The sequence below is a fragment of the Pinus tabuliformis genome, chromosome 6 (assembly GCF_031772625.1).
Source record: "Pinus tabuliformis cultivar Carrire ecotype Pingquan chromosome 6, CPIR1, whole genome shotgun sequence".
NCBI classification, from domain to species: domain Eukaryota; kingdom Viridiplantae; phylum Streptophyta; class Pinopsida; order Pinales; family Pinaceae; genus Pinus; species Pinus tabuliformis.
Genome location: NC_142292.1, coordinates 832,507,100 through 832,528,264, shown reverse-complemented (window position 1 = coordinate 832,528,264; position 21,165 = coordinate 832,507,100). Strand labels below are relative to the sequence as shown.

Here is a 21,165-nt window from a genome sequence, read left to right as displayed (position 1 = left end):
CCATGTACAATATGTAAAAGATGAGATGATCCCAAAAATGAGAAAGAACAAGAGAAATAACCACAAGGATTAGCCTTTTGAAATGTTGCATTTTTCTGTTTTCTTGACATGGAGGCTTCGCTTGTAATTTTGCCACTGAAATTACAATATCTAAATCATCAGAAACCAATTTGAAACCCATTATAAAAAACCCATGTTTTGAGCTGCAATTTGTACAGCAGATTTATATTCAATGCAATACAAAAATAATGGATTGGAAAAATGATCATATTGTTCATCATAAATGTCCATGATTGTCAAGAATGAAAATATATGCTTGGATTATCCCTGAAATCTGCCTGAAACATCTTGGGGGCAGCCAGCAATTCCCCAAGTCGCAGATGAAAGTCCCCAGTAGTTTGGGGATGTTTCCTAAGGTTCCACAAATCCCCGAAATGTGGGAATGCAGGGTATACAGCTTTTCTTTTGGGGGGAACAAGTGCCCGTGCAACAAAGGTTATTAGTAAACATGAATATTGTATCATTGTTTATGAATTATTTCATTTTATATTAATTTTTTTATGTAGATGAGGTCAACATGACGACTGATAACGTCAGCCATTAAAGGAGGGGAGAAAGTCATGTACATAATTTCCCTATGATATGTTCTAATGTTGTAGAAGGGAAAGAAGGCAAGGGCATAACAACTCCTTAATTATATTAACTGTGAATTAAAATATTAACTATATGAAGGGTCATTACTTTTGGTTGTGAAACTCTTAATCTGCTATTTTTTATATTAGAACATTGGGATGGACAAAAAATCACTGAGATATGCTTATCATAACTGAGAATACACTGTATCATAAATTGGATATGTGAACCTACCCAAGTGTTGTACATGGGTAACCTAGGGCCCAATAAAATATGGAACCAGCCATTAGTGGTTCAAAGCCTTCAATTGAACTGATACAGCCCCAAAACCAATCAAATCAATTAATTTTCACAGACCGGTCCAGTTTTGATAACATTGTTCGCCCCCACCTCAACCCTCTTCTAGGTGCTTGTTGACCTTGAACGCCATGAAAGCTTCTATGTGAAGCCCTTATCTATTGACCTCTATCCAATTGGCTCACTTTAGTCCAAGCCTTTCCCCATAAGACATTATCAAACTCATTGTTCGTGATTTCATAGTGATCAACAATTCATACTCTACTCTTCTCACCCAAACAATGCCTAGAGGTCACTTAGTGGACTTGCTCTTTACATTGGGGCTTGCTCCCTCTATTGTACTTTACAAGGGGGTTCTTTACTACATGACTGAGGATTTATCCTCACTTCTACACATAGTTTTGCATTTTTCTATCATTTTATAAAGAGATGCATTAAGCACTCCCCATTTGGCTATTAATACCAAATGTGGACTTGAATCCCATAGACTTGTCTTTGGTCACTAATAAACAGTAGCACACTTTCTTTCAATCTTTATTATTGGTTGAGCAACTAGCATCGATTCTATTTTCAGCTAATCAGAACAAACAATTTAGATACACCCTCTTAAGTCGTGATAACTTAATCATCCTTGCAAAGATGATTATTACCTACAAGACTGTTGAGAAATCAATGGTAGGTAGATTAGGGTGATTTCTCTTGAGTCTTAACTTGATAACTACTTGTGACGTTCTTTAACTTCAACTTGTAGAAATTATAATTAGCTTCTTCTTCTCTTGATTATTATATAGTGTTCTTATCATCAAACAGCTACCAAACTATGAAGATCAGTGATACAAATGGACACGGGATATAGGTTGCTAGCCAGGGCCAAAACCTCTCCTAGAGAGGAATACCCACAAGCATTCTTCTCCTCTTATAGAATCTTCAAATGACGAATTCCAAGACCTTTAGACCCAAAAACAAACCCCCCCCCCCCAAGACCAAGTCAACCTTCCTTCTTGATGAGCTTTCCTTGCACAGCTTCTAGCAACAAACTTTGACCTTCCAGCAACTTCGACCCCCAGCAATAATTTCAGCCTTCACTGCAGGTCTGAAATTTTGGCCCCTCCTGCAGTAGCTGCAAGTTCGCACATGTGGGGGAGAGAGGCTAGTTTTGACCTTCTTTCTTCTTCGCTTGGATTGCTTCTTCTTCCTTAGACAAATGGATGATATGTCTTGCTCTTTGACCACAAATTTCAATCTTCCTTGGAAATCTAAAATTTCGTCCTTGATGCTGCAAAAACCCTAATTTCTCCTTTGCACATGTGAGATAGAGAGGCCCAAAACTTTGGTTTTTCTCTCCTAATTTCTTTGCTCCTTCTCCTTGTTCTTTGTCCCTTTTGTCTTGTCTTCTTGCTTCTTCCTTCTTGTGATTGAACTTCTTGGATGATCTTCAAATGAGGTCGAATGCCATGTATATATACACTTTCATGAAGCTCGAACAGCCCTAATGAGATCGACTTGATCTCTTGTAGGCCGACTTGATCTTGGAGGGGTATATTGACACATTTGACTTAATGAAAAAAACCCTGGAAGCACACAATGGGTGCTTGACCTATAAATAAAGTGACCTTGAGCATGAAAACCATGCCATAAAAATAACAATAATAATTTTATTTTCTCTTTACATCAAATACATAAAATCAATAGTACATATAATATTATGAAGACTGAACCTAGTTACATATTTCATAGCGCCTTGATGTCACTTAATCCCTCAAAAGGGCAACAACAGTGCCTTGGTTTATCACCAGATTGAATAAAACAATCACAGATTATAAGCACCAAACCAAATTTTGTTGTCTTATTAGTGCAACCCTAAATTTCATCGAGTTTGGAGAAAAATAAAATAAAATCAACGAAGAGACTTACTCCCACTCTATCCTATTCTTGTCTCCTTTGTCTCATAGGTTTCCATTGCCTTTGACAATCAACTTGTTGCTACCAACTAGCCTATTACTTTCTTAAAATGGGATATATATATATATATATATATATATATATATATATATATAGACAATGCTTCACAATAAATTACTTGCTCCAACTTTCAAATTGTAATGCACATCAACAAATCAAAAATGACTGCTTCCATCTTCCCTCCGGTCGATTGGAGAGCAGTAGTATTCACAATTGTGCCTCAAATGGTCATGCATTAACCCGTCTACCTATGTAATGGAATAGAACGTGTTGACAGATATTCTAGTCTACTTTACAAATACAATTTTTATGGAAGATGAACAAACCGCATTAGCATTTGCTTGCGTTGTATCCGAACATGATCAAATCTTAGCAGCCCATTATCCATGGTATTATATGCACCATTTCCAAACTTCATACCAATATCAGCAGCTGTAACTCCTGGAAGTGATTGGTGATCTTCAAGACTGCGTATTTGAACAATAAAACCTGCTTTCAAACAAAACCAAGAACATGTTTAGCACATTATATTTGTATCCAAGTTCCAAAGAATACATTTTTAGTACTTTTTGACAAATTATAGAGAAAATGATTAGCCTGAAGGAAACAAAACTTTGAAACAAAAATATACCATGCACACCGTAGTCCTGACCATCAGTTATGAGGCGAGCATATACGATTGCATGTGTTGATACTTTTCCTAAGCCTCCTGGCCACCACTTTTCATGTGTACAACATAGACAGCGAAACCATTAAGCTAGCTACAATGATCCACATGAACATACATGCAACATGCAGATGAAGCAAAGACCAATATTAGGACTTATTGAAACGCAGATACTTTCAGTTAATCCTCAATGAGGATATGTGAACGCTAAGCATTCATAAATTTGCATTGATATAAACAATGCCTTAAAATCAATTTTGCAACACTGTAATTTCATCTTACTCTCTATAACAACTAACTACTGGGCTTGCATGCATTATGGGTTGGAAATTCTGATAATTAACTTGCACCTATGTGCTAGCAAGATAAACAAAGGGATAGAAGATCATAGTCAGCTGTAGAATCTAGTCAGAACTGTGAAGGATTCTTTGTTTAGGGGATAGACTTCAGGAAGTTTCGAATACATACATATAATTCTTGATATAGTGAACAAGGATGCTATAGTTTGATCAGGATGCAGATCAACTTCTTGGCGCAGAATTACAGACATATGCAGCATAAGGAATGCTGATCTTAGGGTATCGTAAGTTCTTTATATCAATCACTGGAGTGCCCAATAGAGACCTCAGTTACTGAAGAGACACTGAAAGAGGGACAAAAGGTAAATGCTAAAGAGATAAAAGAGTACAAATTGCAAGCAACACCATAGAAATTGGGGATAAGACCTCACTTGACACCTTAGTACAGAGAAATCTTAATGAAGTGGATGAAACTGCAGTTGGAACAAGGCCATATCATTGAAGCACCTGGACAGGTTTGACAACGACAAAATTGAAGGAAATAGGCAAGTAGGGTGCAATCAAATTGAGAGCAAAAATGGCTTGTTGGATGCATGTACTATGGACCAATCTAGAGACCTCAACAAACAGAAAGATTTCAACCAAATTGAGATAATATTATCTGTTAATGTCTCATCTCTGACAGACCAATGATTAGCATTGGGGACAAGTACATACACACACGAATATCTGTTTATGTAGAAATAAAATGCAATTTATAACAGTTGCATAAAACTGCTGCATTTTTTGTCAGAGTACTAAACAAGAATAATGGCATATAACAAGTTCAAAAGAACATATTGACATTCAAAAGATTGAATCTGATAATAAAGTTCATGTCCTTTGATCACCTTGGTCGAAGTCAGAGTTGGGCTATTTAAAACAAATTCATCAGTATTTGGGTCAAACGTTGCAGTTGTCTCAAGACCTTGGACATTAGAACCATGGCCCATCTCCGTTTGCGCATAACAACCAATTATTTGCATTTTATTTGCAAGAGGAAGCCACTCCTGCTGCTGCTCTTCATTTGCCTGCCCCTTTATAGCTGGTATAAACACTCCCTGTAACCAAGAAAAAGGTAAACAAAGTCATTTCAGTCATGGGAAAAATTTAATCAGTTGCACATCAACACTGTGACAATGACATTATAACCATAAAAGAAGTCAAAACATTACAGAAACGAGTTTGAATGCAACCTTTCAATTTATGTGAGAAAGTTTAGCAAGCTTACATCAACAGTAAAAAAATTGTCACAATGTTTTATAATAGGACTAGGGATAAAGCAACAGACACAGAAATTAAGCAAACATATAAAGCAAAATTGAAGAAAACCTACTTAAAAAATCATCAAGCATAACAACAAAAGATAGTGTGCAAACCCTCAAAGCATCACCAAAAATATTACATCCAGAAAATAAAAGGCACAACATACAAGCAAAAAGAACGATGTAGAAACCAAAATTCACAGCCTTAGAATGAAATTCTAAAGACTGTCAATAGGCTTGAAGGCAAAATTGAAGTCGAACTACATCAGGCACCCTTTACATCAGCAGCAGTACTGAAAACGCATTTTCATATACAAATACCGTTCAGCAAAACTTCTGGAAAATAATTACAATAGGAAACTGGTATTGAACATGATGCTAATATCTAGACTAGAGCCAATCCTCATCTCCAAAACATCTGTGGAAAAAATTATTATTCAAAACAAAATAAAAATTCTTTTGGAGATTCAAATGCAGAAGAGAATATGTCACAAGGCCAGATAGTGGAAACATCCACAAATAAGAATTTTAGGCAATAAATAGTATAGTCATGAACTTGTGAGAGCTAAATTCACAATATTTATGATTTGTTGACATAAATCTTGTCAGGTGAGACAGCCAACAAAATGGAAAGTGGAGACATCCGATGAGATGGGGAGAGGAGAGCCAACGCAATGTGGAGAGGAGAGAAATGGAGAGCAACAACAGGGTGTGCATTTTTTTCAGCATGGGGAGCTCTGTATGGGCCCTGGTGTAACCATGAAGCATACAGATTTTGTTGCTGGCAGGAGTATGGACAGTCTGGGCATTGGTTTTGCTGCCAAAATTGCGGGTACAGGGCTGTCTTTTGGCACAGAAGGGGGTTTACCTTTTTCTGCAGGTACAGGTACAGAATGACGCAAGGATGCTTCAAATTTGGAGGTAGTGTTGGTACGGTGGCTGTATATGTGGAGAAATCAGCAACAGTGAATCAATCAGCCAACGGACAGTGTTTTCAGTTCTCCAAAACCCTAGGTCAAGGGTTCTGAAGTGAAACAATTTTTTAAACATAGTGTTAGGGTCCTATAAATTATAGGATCTCAAAGTGATTGAGTATTTTGTATTTGTAATTTCATATTGTACATAATTTCAATATTCAAATGATTTCCAAAAATATATGAAAAAGAAAATGTAAAGAGGGTATGTTAAAAAAATGAATAAGGAAAAAGGAAATAAGAACTCCACAAAAAAAAAAATAGAAAATAATACGGAAAGTGCTGCAAGTCTAAATGCCACTACTGATAAGTTAGTTCTTTTAGTTTATTATCAAATAAGGTTGTGTGCAAATTGTTTTTGAATGCCACAATGACTAAAATTCTGTTCAAATCATACAGTTTAATCATGATTGAACACATTTAAATTTCTGTTGAATAGGTTAGTGAATAAAGATTTACCAAACAGTTTAATCTTGGTAAATCAGTAGCTAGGTAGAAATAAAAATTGATTCAACAATCTAATCTGAATCAATGGTGAAATAAGTGATAGAATAGGATAGATTTTCAAAAAAAAAAAAAGATTTGGGTCTACTAGTCTAAATGCACCCCACAAAGCAAGAAGAAAAAATGTTAGCTTAGAAAAAGAATTGAAATGGGAGGGTAGGAAGAAATAGGATGATGATATTAGGAAAAACATGAAAATTTTATCCTAAGCCAAATTCTAAAGGTATTTTCATGCGCAGCAGGAAAGCAAAGAGATAAAGGTTTATTCTAAGGTTTGGTGTATCAAAGCACATTTGCTGCATTATCCCATTATTCATAAGTTTCATCACCCGACCATCATTCCCCCACTTATATATTTCATTCAGTTCCCTACCGCACCACACATCCAGTGCATTATCCCATTAAATTCATTTCCCTACCCCACCATTCACCCATCACATCACAATAAAGTACCGTCGCCTTTCACCTCATCTGAACCCACCCCTTCACATTTGACGGCCAATATTATGTTTCGGCCCCCCCTCACCATCTGAACTTTATTGTCGAGGGGGTCTCGAAATGGGCGGTATTGAAACCCGCCCTCACCGCAACGTGGCGCCATCTTGTGCTTTCGCACCGCCCTATGCCCAAACCACTAACGACCTCAGGCCCCCTCCGAAATGGTTTTCTCTGTCGCACGAAACCATTGCCCTGTCCGTTACACTCCTGCCAATCCTCTCCCACCACCTCATCTATCCGTTGCTCCTGCCAATCACATCCACTCCCTCCAAAATCAATCTATTAAGTAATTTAATTACTTAACCGTTAATGTAACGGACCCGTGCCATCGTCAAGGGGAAGCCTGAAAGCTATAAATTTCCTTTTTTTCGCCTATTCACCGGTTCTACACTCTGCTAATATCATCTTTTTGTGACAAGTTTGCCATTTCGAATTGCAACAGTTTCACCCGCCCGAGCATCACACCAGTTAACCGCCATGCCAATTACTGCCTCTATTTTCCTGTCTGCTCAAATCCATTTTCTCTGCATACTCCAAACCTGCATAATCACCATTCCATCAGTGTTCTTAGCCTTATCCAATCATGCCTCCTAAAGATAAGGGACAGGAAGAACCCGTGAGTCCTCTGATCCACCCTCCCATCGATTTTCACCATATACCTCTGGCGGATAGGGACTACAAAATTCATGAAACCCTATGTGAGTTTGATTTGTTTGAAATGTACTGCTGGCTAGAAGACAAGTTCATTGATAAGTCAAATGATATTGGATTGTGGGAATCCAATTTGCCCCATTATATCTTTCCCCGTACCCACAGTACCCCTGAATTCGTCAGGAAATGTCATGCTTGTTATCTACCCAGTCAAAGAGCGGTTATTGCCCCTACAAGACAAATTTTATTCACCATAACTACCCAATCCATAGGTCAAATGATGTAAGCACCTATTACAGAGAATGCCACTCCTTTCTCTCATGAAGCACTCACTGAATTGTATCAGAAACTGCACTTTGCAAAAAGAGCCAAAACGATTGAGATTTTCTTGACTGAAGATGCCCCTTTACCCAAGAAAAACCCTTCCTATCCATCCTCCATTTTCCCTGAGAGAGCTAAGCAGATTATCATTGTTATTCCTACCTCCTTGGTTATTACTCAAATCAGTGGGTAGATGAGGCTATTGTAGGTTTTCTTTCTATTTTCTCCACAGATTCCAAGCCTTCCATCTTGCTCAATTTTAGCCAATTCCTTGTAGATTCCATCCATGACCAGTTTGTCAAATTTCAAACTAAGGAAGTATTTAAATATGCTTCTGTGTTAGTATACATGGTTTTGTATTTTCAGGGAGACAACCTCAAGCTTGCATTACAAAAGTTGGATGAAGAGGGAAATCAGCAATATGTCATCTTCTGGACTACACTAGTAATGAAGGAGCAGGAAAAATATTCATACAAACAATTCATAGAAATGTTTGTACATCCAGCACTCGGTCTCCTAAGCAGCAAGTCAAAGCCAAGAATCAGTGAAGAAATCAGGAAAATTTTGCAGTTATTAGACCAAGTCCAGACAGGAGATTGGTATCTTTACCAAAATTACACAAAGTTAAGGATATATGGGTGTGAACTTGCTCCTTACAAACTGCCAAAATTCCTCCCAATGAGGATTTTTGCTCTAGAATACATCAGGCAAATGCTCAATGTAGATGAGATTCATTTTGTGTCTGCCAAGAAGAAGTCTCAATTCAAGATCAAAACACAAATAGGACCTTTCATTTGCAATAGCAGGGCAGCAGGGGAAGAAGCAGACAAATTGTTGAAAGAAATGCAATTCAGCCTCAACTTTACATGGTCATATGATCCATTAGGGGTCATCTCCAAGTTAAGGGTAGAGAATAAATCTACAACTTATTTTCATACATCCAGACCAAAGATTGAGAGATACAAGAACTAGCTAGAATGGATTGAGAACACTCTACAAGAGGCAGAGGAGCAATTGGTGTCAACTTCAACATTACAGACTCCTGTCACACAGGAGAAAGCAGCAAAAAGGATCAGAGAAGAAGAGTCACCTCCAGTGATTGATACTCACAGCGAAGACTTCAAAATCATATATAGGAAGAGGACTAAGCTCAATCCCAAAGTTAACCTAAGCAAGGATTCAGCTCAAGAGGATATTATCACCACCAAAGAGACACCTGTTTCCTCACTAGTAGGTGATCAGACTACACTCTCTCCTACCACCTCGACAGCTTCACAGGATCAGCAACAAGTTATGCAAACCAGCACATCTACCACAGGGGAGACAGAAAAGAGCATATTTGATATATTCAAGGAGATTAAAGTGAGAAATGAAGCTTTGAAGATCAATACATATAATCAGTTCTAGAAGCAGACTTCCAATTCTCAAAGCAGACTACTGTCAGCCTTTGACTCTGAGAAAGGAAAAATGCAGATGGCCTTCCTCCAAGCACAAATCCCACAGCCCAAGGCAACATCAGATTACAAAAAGACTTCATTTGAATTTGATGTAAAAGACATACATCCCATTGATCAAATGGAGATGCACAAACAAACTGGTCAAATGATTTCATCCACACTCACTAACATTGCTATGAGTTTGTCTAAATTGCAGGTTACTTTAGCTAATGTTCAGTCACAATTGAAGATGGAGAAAGTCTCTTCACTTGCCAAAGACACAAGGATCAAAGCTTTGGAGGACTTGGTAATCAAGATAGGATATGATCCTTCAAACATCAATGCAACAGAAGAGATCATAAGAAAGAAGAATACCGACATAGCAACATTGAGAAAACAGTTGAAATTACCAGCCACAGAAGATCCTGTGGCCAAAGGCATTGAAGAAACAGAGTCACAAAAGGCAAACATGATGAAGCTCATCATGGAATAGAATGTACAGTTGAAACAAATGGAAATAGAGATGGAGAAAATAATCAAAGAAAAGGAGCAAGCTGCCAAAATGTCTATTGTCCCTTTGGAAGTTGTACCTCTTACAACAGTTCCTACATCTACCTCTTCTACAGCAAACACAGGGAATACTGCAAATCAGTTGGCAAGTGCAGTGGAAAATATGTCTCTCCAAACAGAAGAAATTAAAAGATTGCAGGCTCAAGTTAATATTCTGCAAGACCAAAGGCAAAGACTGAAACTTTCCATGCAGCAGAGCTACAAAGAGCTCAAAACCAGATAGAAGCATGGCAGAAATCTGCAACCAAATCCTCCATTGGCCACACACTAGCTCAAGTTAAGGAAATTATATGGAACAATATAATTGAAGCCATGGATGAAATCTGGCCATGTATTCAGATTATATTTGAACAAAAAGAGTTGATTGAGAAAGCCAATCAGGCCATTTCCACTATTAACAATGAGTTGGGAGATATGCCTACCACAGCCAACAACATCATCAAGTTTCTCAATTCCAAAAACAAATATGAGCTGGATGATTTGGGAGTAGATGATAGGATAGAGACAATTTTAGAAGTAAAGAAAGTTCTTAAAAAGAAAAATTTGATTGTGTAGCTTACAAAAAAATGTCACAGTTTGGAAGTAGCAGTCAACAGATTTTTCACCAAAATAGAGGTATTAACAAAGAGGGGCCTGCCTTCTTTATTTGTAATTAATGACAAATTAATGACCAGGGAAGATTATAAGAAGAAGCTTACAGACATTGCAAAGGATACTGCTAAGTCTTCCCACATTAAAGGTGCTATGACAGGGAGAGCCTTTTTCGAAGCTATCAATAACATTATGTTCATTCAGCTTGAGATAAAGCATATTTTCATGGTAAGGCCTACATTTGCTAAATATACCGAGGTAGATAAGATCTACCGCAATGCAACAAAAAAAACCATCCCAGATGAAGAGCATTGGGATAAACTGTGCGAATTTCAAGATTAAAGAAAAGATCAACTACATCTAGCGCAACACCCAAATCGTGGCAACTCAGCAACTGTTCTCCGCTCAAATAGTGCCAAACATCCAAATCACTTCATCGAATTCACCTTTTGTGGGCACTTTAGTCACTCTGTTATTTTGTAGTTAATAATAGATTGCTATGTCGATGCGGCATACATTGTAATCTTTTTGGAAATAATGTTTAAATACTTCATTCATTCAAAGTATTGAGCATCGGTTCCTGATCAGTGTAATTTTTCTATTAAGCATTGTACCTTTTTCCGCGTTGTTGGAACGCCAATAATACAAATACTTTTATAGGATTCTTGTGTTGCAATTTACTCGTGATGTTTTTCCTATTGTAACAGTTGTTCCATTGTTTTTCTCTGCGTTATAATCATATGAAAATCTAATTGTAAAACAGGAAATGTGAAAAATAAGATTTGTTAATTGAACACCTTATTTGGACTATTTTTACAATCTATATGTTTTTCTTCTAAACTCTGATTGAAAAATTCTTAAATGCTTTTCAATCATTACTGAAATCACCTCTTCTCCATTTCATAATTCACCTTAAGGATCCAGTAAATGCAACTAGCTCGCCCTGTGATTATTCTTTAGACATATTGATGCAATATCCAGCTTTATTTTACTCCATAGCCCAATGGAAAGAAAGTAATTTGATCAGATCAATCAACCAAATTCAAACAAACAACCAAGCATAATCATAACTAGCCTAAGATCAACTTAAAAACCAAGTTAAATCATAAAGAGAGATCCCTCTCTGAAGCTGGCAGGGCTAGATCCCAGCTTCAAAAGTGGTTTGATGTTGTCCAATGTATTTACTCCATCAACCTCAAAAATACAGAATGATAACATAGTGGTGACCATACTGGGGAAGAATACATTTTAATCCAAAACATTATTATTCCCTGGTTTAAAATCAGTATTTCAGTAAGCAATTGTTGTATCATTATGAAATACATGATCTGAGGTTGTTATTTTGTAGATATCTGTTGTATCATTGATTCTGATTTTGATTTTTGTGTGATGATTTTTTATAGCCCTGGCTCCCAAAAGAATTTACACTAGATCTCACCCTGATCCCAACCCTGCTGAAATTGTAGATGACCCTGAGAAACTGGTGAGAAAGAGAATCTTTACCGAGAGTCAAGGTAGTAATAGTCCTCTATCTAGATTCAATTCTCTCCCTAAGAATATTCCTTTGTCAAGGTCTAATTCTCTCCCAGAGAAATTTGAAACTTTACAAGACATAGAATTTGATTTGCGTTTCTAGTAAAGTTTGTTTAGATCAAAGTCTGAGGCTTTTCTAGATCAAATTGACATAGACAAAGCCATACTGCAACCATATATATCTCAAACCCAAGAATATTGTGAACGATTCAATATTGTTTACAATGCCATTCCACAAGACATCAAGCCCTCCCCTGGCCTAGCTCTGATTGATTTTCCAGATGGTTTCGATGTAGACATGGAATATCAACTTAGAGAGAGAGACCCGACAACTTTGGAAGAAATGCAAGCAAATGCAATTAAAGTTGAAGCTAACATCCTAGCCAAAAAAGCCAAACAGAAGTCTGAACGCAGAGTAACCATAAAAGAAGAACCTTCTACTTCTGTTGTTGACCATAAGATTGATAACTTAGTCAGAGTAGTGAATCAAATGATGCAAAGAGTGAACATTAATGACCAAACTCAAGCAAGAGAAAACCAAAATGTCCCTCAAACTAGAAACCAAAATTTTAGAAGGAATGTTCCCCAAATTAAACAAAGAGAACAAAAGGGACCAGACCAGCAGGTCCAACCTCCTTTTCAGGAAAATTACACAGATGATGAGGGGAATATTGTGGAAGATTTGGATGATAATCAAATAAATTTGTTAGGGATAAGTGATGATGAAACAGTTTTCCTCACTCAAGAGGAGCAAGAACTTTTTCTTATAGCCCAGACTGAAATGGATTTTGAAGAGTCAGATGAATACAAACAAGGATTTGAAAATGCCATAATGGAAGTCCATAGGCAGTATAATCTTAGAAGTAAGAAAAATCAAGATACTGCCAATAAAAAGAATGCTCAAAATCCTATCAAAAGGGTCTCTGATTCTGATTCCAAGAAAACAGCAAAAAATCTTCCTAAGAAAACCATTGAAAATCTTGGAAAGAAGCCAGCAGAAGCTACTACGAAAAAGACCATTGATACTCCTTTCAAAACTACTCAAACTAATCTCCCTTCTACAAATCAACAAACAGAACTTCCCACAAAAGTAGTTGTTGATAAGTCTGATTTTCCAAATCTGCTTAAGAATCAAACACCATTTAGTATAGAAAATGAACTTGCCAAGCTTAAAATTTCTATCCCCTTAACTAAATTAATGAACAAAAATACATACAAGACTCAGGTCATGAAATCATTAAACAATGGAGAGAAAACTGATGATGTAAATCTGAATGATGATCAGCCTGAACTCTTATTTGGGCCAGAAAAGGCAAACCACAAGAAGGAGGAGTCCCTCCATTTTATTTCAGTTTGAATATTCATGATAAAATTCTCCACAATGCTATGCTAGATTCAGGGGCATCCCATAATTTAATTGCCCAAGCAGTCATGGAAAAACTAGGACTTGACATTACTAGACAATACAAAGATTTGTATTCCTTTGATTCTAGCAAAGTTAGATGCCTAGGTCTTGTCAAAGACCTATGTGTTACTTTAGCCCAGATCCCTGCTAAAAGTCTAGTGATGGATATAGTGGTTGCAAAGATTCCCCTAAGTATGGCATGTTGTTATCACGCTCATGGGGAGCAAAATTAGAAGGAACCCTACAAATGGACATGACACATTCCAAAGGTAGCATGCACTTCAAGGAAGTTGGCACGAATGCCTAGGAGGAGCAAGTGAGGAAAAGGAGACGAAAAAAGCAGCCAGGCATGCAAACAAAGACAAGTCACATGTGTGATAGGGCTACACAAGTATCTTCTCACAACAATCGAGGAGTGCACAATAGTACACATATCAAGGCACTGATGGAATGCATATCGAGGCAACAATTTGGCATGCAAATATAGGCATTGTTAACATGCAAATCGAGGCAACAAATTGTTGCTTGGCACACAAATCTAGACAAATTTGTTTGACTCAATTTCCAAGGCAATGGGCTAGGTTTTGTAGCTGTAATAAATTTATGATTTTCCCTTACAAGCTAAAATAAAAACAAAACACAAATGTTGGTTTTCCCAAGTTAGGTTTCCAAGCTAAAAAATTCTGTCAAAATTTAAAGTGCTTGATTTTTGTATCCAAGTGTAGATCTTTTAGAAGCTCAACAGTGTTTTCGGTGCATCAATTTAGATACAAGTTTTCTTCTAAAATTAAATATGGGTATACAAATTTATTGGCACATTAAATCGTTTTGCTAGGTTCAAAAAAAAGTAGCATGGTATCAAAGACAAACCTATGAAATAAATTCAAGCGTTGCATAGGTTCAAGCTCAAAGGGGTTCGTGGTCATCAACAACAGTTAATCAAGGGTTTGATCTCCAATGTCAGGTGTGAAGACAGATTAGGATTCTGAAATTATCTTCAGTGAGAAGCACAAATTACAGTTGTTCTCAAGGAGAAGTTATGGAGCTTTGTCAACTCCATAGCAGTTGTGCCTACATCAGATCCTATTGCCTTAAACCTCCATGAAGTGACAGAAACTAGGGCATAGAGGATCATCTTAGATGGGGTAAAAGATCCCCTGATTCCCCATTTGGCAAAGAAGAAAACAAAAGAGATGTGGGATGCACTCACAAAATTGTACGAGAGTGATAACCAAAACCAGAAGATGGTACCAAGGGAGAAGCTCCACAACACCAAAATGTCCAAGGGAGAAAGTGTGACTTCTTTCCTTATTAGGCTCACGTAGGTACGAGATGAGATGGCAGCCATAGGGGACACAGTTGCTGACACTAAGGTAGTGTGTATAGCCTTGAATGGCTTTACAAAGTAGTGGGATGTGTTTGTTAAATGCATCGTTGGACGAGAGCATCTTCCCACATGGGAAAGGTTGTGGGATGATTTCATACAAGAAGAGATCCTAGATGGGTCTCAACGTGGAGACCAAAAGAAGAAGGGTGAGGAGGGAGAGAACATGGCTCTAACATCCAAGAGCAAGGGAAAGGCCAAGAAAGGTAGCACTGAAGGAGCTGCCTCACAGAGAAAGAAAAGAATTCAAACATCAAGAAAGTAAAATGTTTTGCTTGCCACCAACCATGACATTATGCCAGTCAGTGCACTAACAAGAAAAAGAACAAACAAAAGAAGCAGGTCATTGGTACAGCTAGGATGGACGAGTTTGCAGCCGGATTTGAGGATGAGTTTTCACTCATCGCATGTTACTCTAGTTCAATGGCCACCAGTGTGTGGCTAAGTCACTTGGTTCAGCAAATTTCAACCTATAAGTTTGAAATTCCCTAATTCCATCAAAATTTGAGCTTATTTGTTTTAGTTCGTTGAACTTCAATGCAAACTCAAATCCTTATATACTAAAGTGAAAAAATCACTACCACCAAGCTTAATTCTATCTAGTCCAGTTCCAACTAAATCTTGTGGGTCACCTCCACTCTCCCAAAATTGCACCTTTGACAATTCTAACAACGCACTTGCGCCCATGGTGGTTACTACCAACTAGTTTCTTGTCGAATTGGATAGCAAAAGGCCAAGTTGGGGTTTGTATTTGCTTTGTTGTTGATGTCATTGTGATGCGCATTGTGGTCGATTGTCAAGCGTGGCCGACTGTCAAATAGTGATGTACTTTACGGTTGGGTTTCAAATCTTTGATTCGAATTGTGAAGTGCTTTGCAACTGGGGTTTGAGACCCACGATGCATTCAGTGCACTACATTGTACAGTTCCAAGGCTAGGTTTGAGCCTAATTATATATTTTTTTAATTTCTAAATTTTGTAGTATGTTGAACCTAATGCTGAATTTTATTCTCAAAAAAAAAGTATTGAACTTTTGTCGAATTTCAAGCTCATGAAACTCGAACACAAACACGGTGACTTCGGTGTGTCGTATGTTGATAGTGGCACTTCATGTCACGTGACTAGAGTGTGAAACTACTTAAGCAATGTAAAGGAGCACAGTTTGGATTTCCACATTGAACTTGCTGAGAATGCCAAGTACAAGCCAACAGGCAGTGGAACTGTCAAGTTTCAGAGGGAGTCTAGGAAGCCCTCACTGGTGAAGGAGGTGTTGTACATTCCAGGATTAACAAGGAATCTGATCTATGTTTCAGCATTGGAGGAAACAAGTTATGTGGTGACTTTTCGAAAGGGGAAGGTGTATATTTGTTCCAAGGGTTCCAACCTCAGCACAGCAAAAGTGCTTAGAGTAGGAAGGAAAAAGTTGTACAAACTTTGAGCCAAACAGGGCATTGGTGAGTACCAGGAGCAGCACTCGTGACTTGGGGGAGTTGTGGCATAGGAGGATGGCACAACTACACCATGGAGAACTCAAAGTGCTCAAGGAGGTTGTAACAAGTCTTCCAACTTTCACTATAGATCAACATGAGGTGTGCAAAGGGTGTGCCATGGGCAAGCACACCGAGACCATGTTTCCCAACAGTGAAAACAAGTCCAAGGGGATCTTAGACTCAATCCATTCAAGGGGTTTTGTGTAGATTCTAAAATTAAAAGGGAGTTGATAGTTCCATATAACCCACAGATAGTATGGAGTATCAGAAAGGAAAAACAAAGCCATTGTTGGGGAAGCAAAGTCAACGTTGCATGATCAAGATCTACCTATGTTCTTATGGGCAGAGGCATGTAACACAACAATTTATTTGCAAAACAAGAGTCCACACAAGGAGCTGGGGAATATGGCCCCTGAAGAGGCATACACAGGGAAGAAACCAGAGATTGGGCATCTTCGTATATTCAGGTGCTTGGTTTATTTCCACATCCCATCAAAGAAGAGGACCAAGCTCGAGCCCACTGTGAAGAATTGCATTTTCATTGGGTAGAGCGATACCTCAAAGGCTTACAAAGTCTACATTCTTGCACTCGAGAAAATAGTGGTGTAAAGTGATGTGAAATTTGAGGAGGACAAGCCTTTCAGAAAGTCTTGCAGATCAGTGCTAGTTGAGATAGAGGTTTAGGAGCAAGAAGCACCAAAAGAAGAAGCGAGACAACCATTAGAAATTACAGAACCCTAGACTAGTGTGCAAGACAAACAGCAAGAGCATGATGAGGAGCAGGATGCATGATTTACCAGGCCAAGACTTCTACGAACAAGAGGTAGAAATGGGCAGAGCGTATCGTGAGGTGAATGCGCCTAGAACTTTAGTCAAGGAAAGTAAAGCACCACAAAGATTTTCCAACTACATGGCCATTATGAGCGAGTTGGTAGAGATCGAGCCTTCCAGTTTTTAGAAGGTATCTAAGCAACAAGTGTTGCGGGAGGCCATGGTGGAAGAATACTCTTCCATCATGAATAATGATGCACGGAAGGTTGTTCCATAACCTAAAGGGAAATCAATGGTAGGATCTAGGTGGATCTATAAAATCAAACATGTTGTTGATGACAAGGTTGAGAAGTTCAAAGCCCAGTTCGTGGCTAAGGGGCTCTCTTAGAGAGAGGGAATTGACTATGACGAGACATTCACCCCTGTAGCCAAGTATTCCTCCATCAAGGTCGTGATTTCCATTGTTGCAGAGATGGGTTGGAAAATCCATCATATGGACGTCAAGACGGCATTTATTAATGGTGTGATCAAGGAAGAGATCTACATAGAGCATTTGGGGGTTTTGAGGTGCACAGGAGAGATTCCCATGTATGCAAGTTGAAGAGAGCATTGTATGGACTCAAGCAGGCACCACGTGCGTGGTATTCCAGGATAGAACGCTATTATTGGGTAACAGTATTGACTCAAACCTATACTACATATTGTTTAGGGGAGAGTCACTCATTCTTGTGTTGTATGTAGATGACTTGTTTCTTACAAGTTCAAAGAAGCTCATTGCAAATTGCAAGAGGTATCTTGCTTCAAAGTTCGACATGAAGGATTTGGGGCTAATGCACTAGTTTCTAGGGTTGGAAATATGGCAATGAGATGGGCAGATCTTCCTTGGACAAGGGAAGTACCCAGTGGAGATTTTGAAGAGATTCAAGATGGAGGACTGCAAACCTATGGCTACGCCAATGGTGACCAATTGGAATAAAATTGATACTTCCTAGTCAAAGACAGTGGACCCCACTTTATACAAACACCTAATTGGCTCTCCTATGTATCTAGTTAATACTAGACCAGATATATGTTTTGTTGCCAATCCACTAAGTCAGTTTATGGTTGACCCCAAACGAGTGCACTGGGTAGCAGCAAAACATGTCCTAAGATATTTGTGTGGAATAATTGAGTACAGATTGACCTATATCCGAGGAGAGGGAGTGAGGCTAGTGAGTTATACGGATGTTCACTGGGTTGGCAGCGTAGTTGACAGGAAAAGTACTTCAAGTTGATGTTTCAGCTTGGGATCTGAAGTTGTTTCTTGGTTTAGCAGGAAACAAAAGTCAGTTGCACTGGGTTTCGCAGAGGTTGAGTACATGGAAGCTAGCTTGGCATCATGCAACGCCATTTTGGTTCAGAAGTTACGCATGGGGTTGTTTGATCAAAAGTTGGAGTTGATCGTGATACATTGTGACAATCAGAATCAAGCTCTTGAAAAATCCAATGTTTCATGTAAGTCAAAAACATAGAAATCAAGTATCACTTCATATGGTATTGTGTGTAGAAGGAGGCAGAGAATCTACAGTATGTACCTAGAGATGAGCACGTGGCAGACATCCTCACGATATGAAAGGCAAGTTCGTCCTCTTTAGAGATAAATGAGGGGTGATGCAGAACACTTTCCTTGCTAAAAGGGAGTGTTAAATTTTGGTAGCTCAAACAAGTGATTTTGCATAGGCTTAGTGTCGAGCATGCAAAAGATGCCCAACAAAATATCCTAGCAAAGTCACATTTTATTTTTCCTAAGCACATTAATTAACTAATGCTCAAGATTGTGAGATTGTGACTTACAAGGAGATCTTCACACGCATTATGAAGGAAACATGCACTTCAAGGAAGTTAGCATGCATGCCTAGGAGCAATGAGTGAGGTAAAGGAAAGGGAAATGCAACGCACAAATCAAAGCATCTAGTCATGCGAACCGAGACAGATCGCACATGTGAGGGTTGCACAAGGATTTGTGCACAAAAATTGAGCACACAACAACATGCATATCGAAGCATTGTTGTAATGTTCCTGAGAAATTAATTGCCCAAGAGACAAAGAGAATATCAATCCCCATAGGCTATAGCCTTTCATAGAGGGGAAAACCCAAAAATACCCAATGTTTGGGTAGCAAAGGCCAAGTTTGGGGGCAGTTGGGCAAAGAAACCCAAAGTTAGGGTTTGGTGTGATTTTTATTCAATTAATTAAGAGAGAATCCCCTCAAGGAAATCTATAAATACAAGAGGGTTGAATTCATTTGGATCATGTGTCTCTATTTTTTCTTGAGCCTGAGGCTCTGAGGGTTTTAAGAGCCCTTTTCTCCCTACTAATTTCGGTGATGAAAGATTCCACCCTACTCAGTAATTCTTTTTTCTTTGTTCTAGCAGGGATCATCTAACTGAAAGAGGAATAAGGTCAATTGTATCTGAAGTAGGTTAAAGTCTCTTGAAATCCATACAAACCTATTATATGTTTTCTTTCTATTTGCTCTGGCAAACAAGGAGGTATTTGTCTAAAGTTGAGCGAGCTTTTGGTAAATATCTATGGAAATACGTGGCCAACTTCATAATGCAGACCAAGGGGACTCTAAACTAAGAGCACCGAAATTATCCTTGGTAATGTGCATTGGTCTATTGAAGAATGTAACTAGGTTCGGTCTTCATAATTGTATTCGAGTCATAATGAAATGTATTTATCAAAAGAAAGAAAAAACAAATTATTATTATAATTATGACTTCTTAAAGCATGGGTTTCATGCTTGGGTCATCATGTATTAGGTCAAAGTCCCCATTGAGGACTTTAGGATTTATTCTGAGTCATTAGTCATTGTCTATTTAAAGAGACCCTTCTTGGGCTTTTGAATCATGTAAAAAGATTTATTATTGAGTCAAATAGGGTATTTGTCACCTCCACACCAAGTCGGCCTCAAGGACATCAAGTCAGTCTCAGACGGGGTAATTCGACCTCACCACAAGCCTATATATTGGAGCAGTTCGAATTCATTTGGAGCACTCACACTCACAAGTTTGATATCTAAGAGAAGAAGAGCGGAAAAAGTGTGAAGTTGTTGGAAGAAGGAAGATCAAAGTTTCTGGGTTTGTCTCTCCCTCACTTGTGTGGATTTAGTAGGATATTTTCTGGAAGGATGAAGATAGTGTTGGGTCGAAGTTGTTGTTGGACTAACTATTGGATCAAAGTTGTTGTTGGACTAACTGTTGGGTCGAAGTTGTTGTTGGACTAACTGTTGGGTCGAAGTTGCTACTGGACTAACTGCTCAGTCGAAGTTGCTATTGGACTAACTATTGGGTTGAAGTTGTTGTTGGACTAACAGCTTGGTCAAAGTTGTTGCTGGACTAACTGTTGGGTCGAAGTTGTTGTTGGGCCAAAGTTGTTGTTGAATTGAAGTTTTGTTGCTACTACAAGTTGATGTTGCTAGCTCGAAGTTATTGTTGAAAGAGTTATCATCTACAGAAGGAAGAAAAGGTTGACTTGGTGTGGAGGAAGTCTTTGTTTAGGTCAAGAGTCTTGGATTATCTCGTGAAGTTATTAAGGAAGGGTTGTTGACTAGGTTTTCCCCTAGACATCTGGTGTCTGTGATCTTTGTGCTATTGTTTTGGTAATTGCTTGATGAACTAAAGATAAAAGAGGAACATAAGAAAACATAAAAATATCACAAGTAATTATCAATATAAAGAACATCTTTCTACCTTTTGATTTTCCAACATGGTTCTGCAGCGAATCTCCTGGAGTAAGTCGAGATCTCTTGAGACAAGACAGTGGTTCATCATTTTGAAGTGGCGCGAGAGTTTGAGGCATATAATACAGTGCGCTAAGACAGGTCGAAGCCTT

At 38.3% G+C, this 21,165-nt stretch overlaps 1 protein-coding gene across 3 annotated transcripts in view; it reads right to left on the bottom strand.

Moving 5' to 3' along the window:
* Window positions 1-21,165, bottom strand: part of LOC149261419 (peroxisomal acyl-coenzyme A oxidase 1-like) — a 250,103-nt gene that overhangs the window by 169,386 nt on the left and 59,552 nt on the right. For all 3 annotated transcript variants that reach the window (XM_089422227.1, XM_089422230.1, XM_089422231.1), the window contains 3 exons: window positions 4,749-4,958; window positions 3,524-3,611; window positions 3,219-3,381 (listed from right to left, as the gene is read on the bottom strand). In XM_089422227.1, the coding sequence (XP_089278353.1) occupies window positions 3,219-3,381; window positions 3,524-3,611; window positions 4,749-4,958 (461 nt within the window). The remainder of the gene's footprint in view (window positions 1-3,218; window positions 3,382-3,523; window positions 3,612-4,748; window positions 4,959-21,165) is intronic.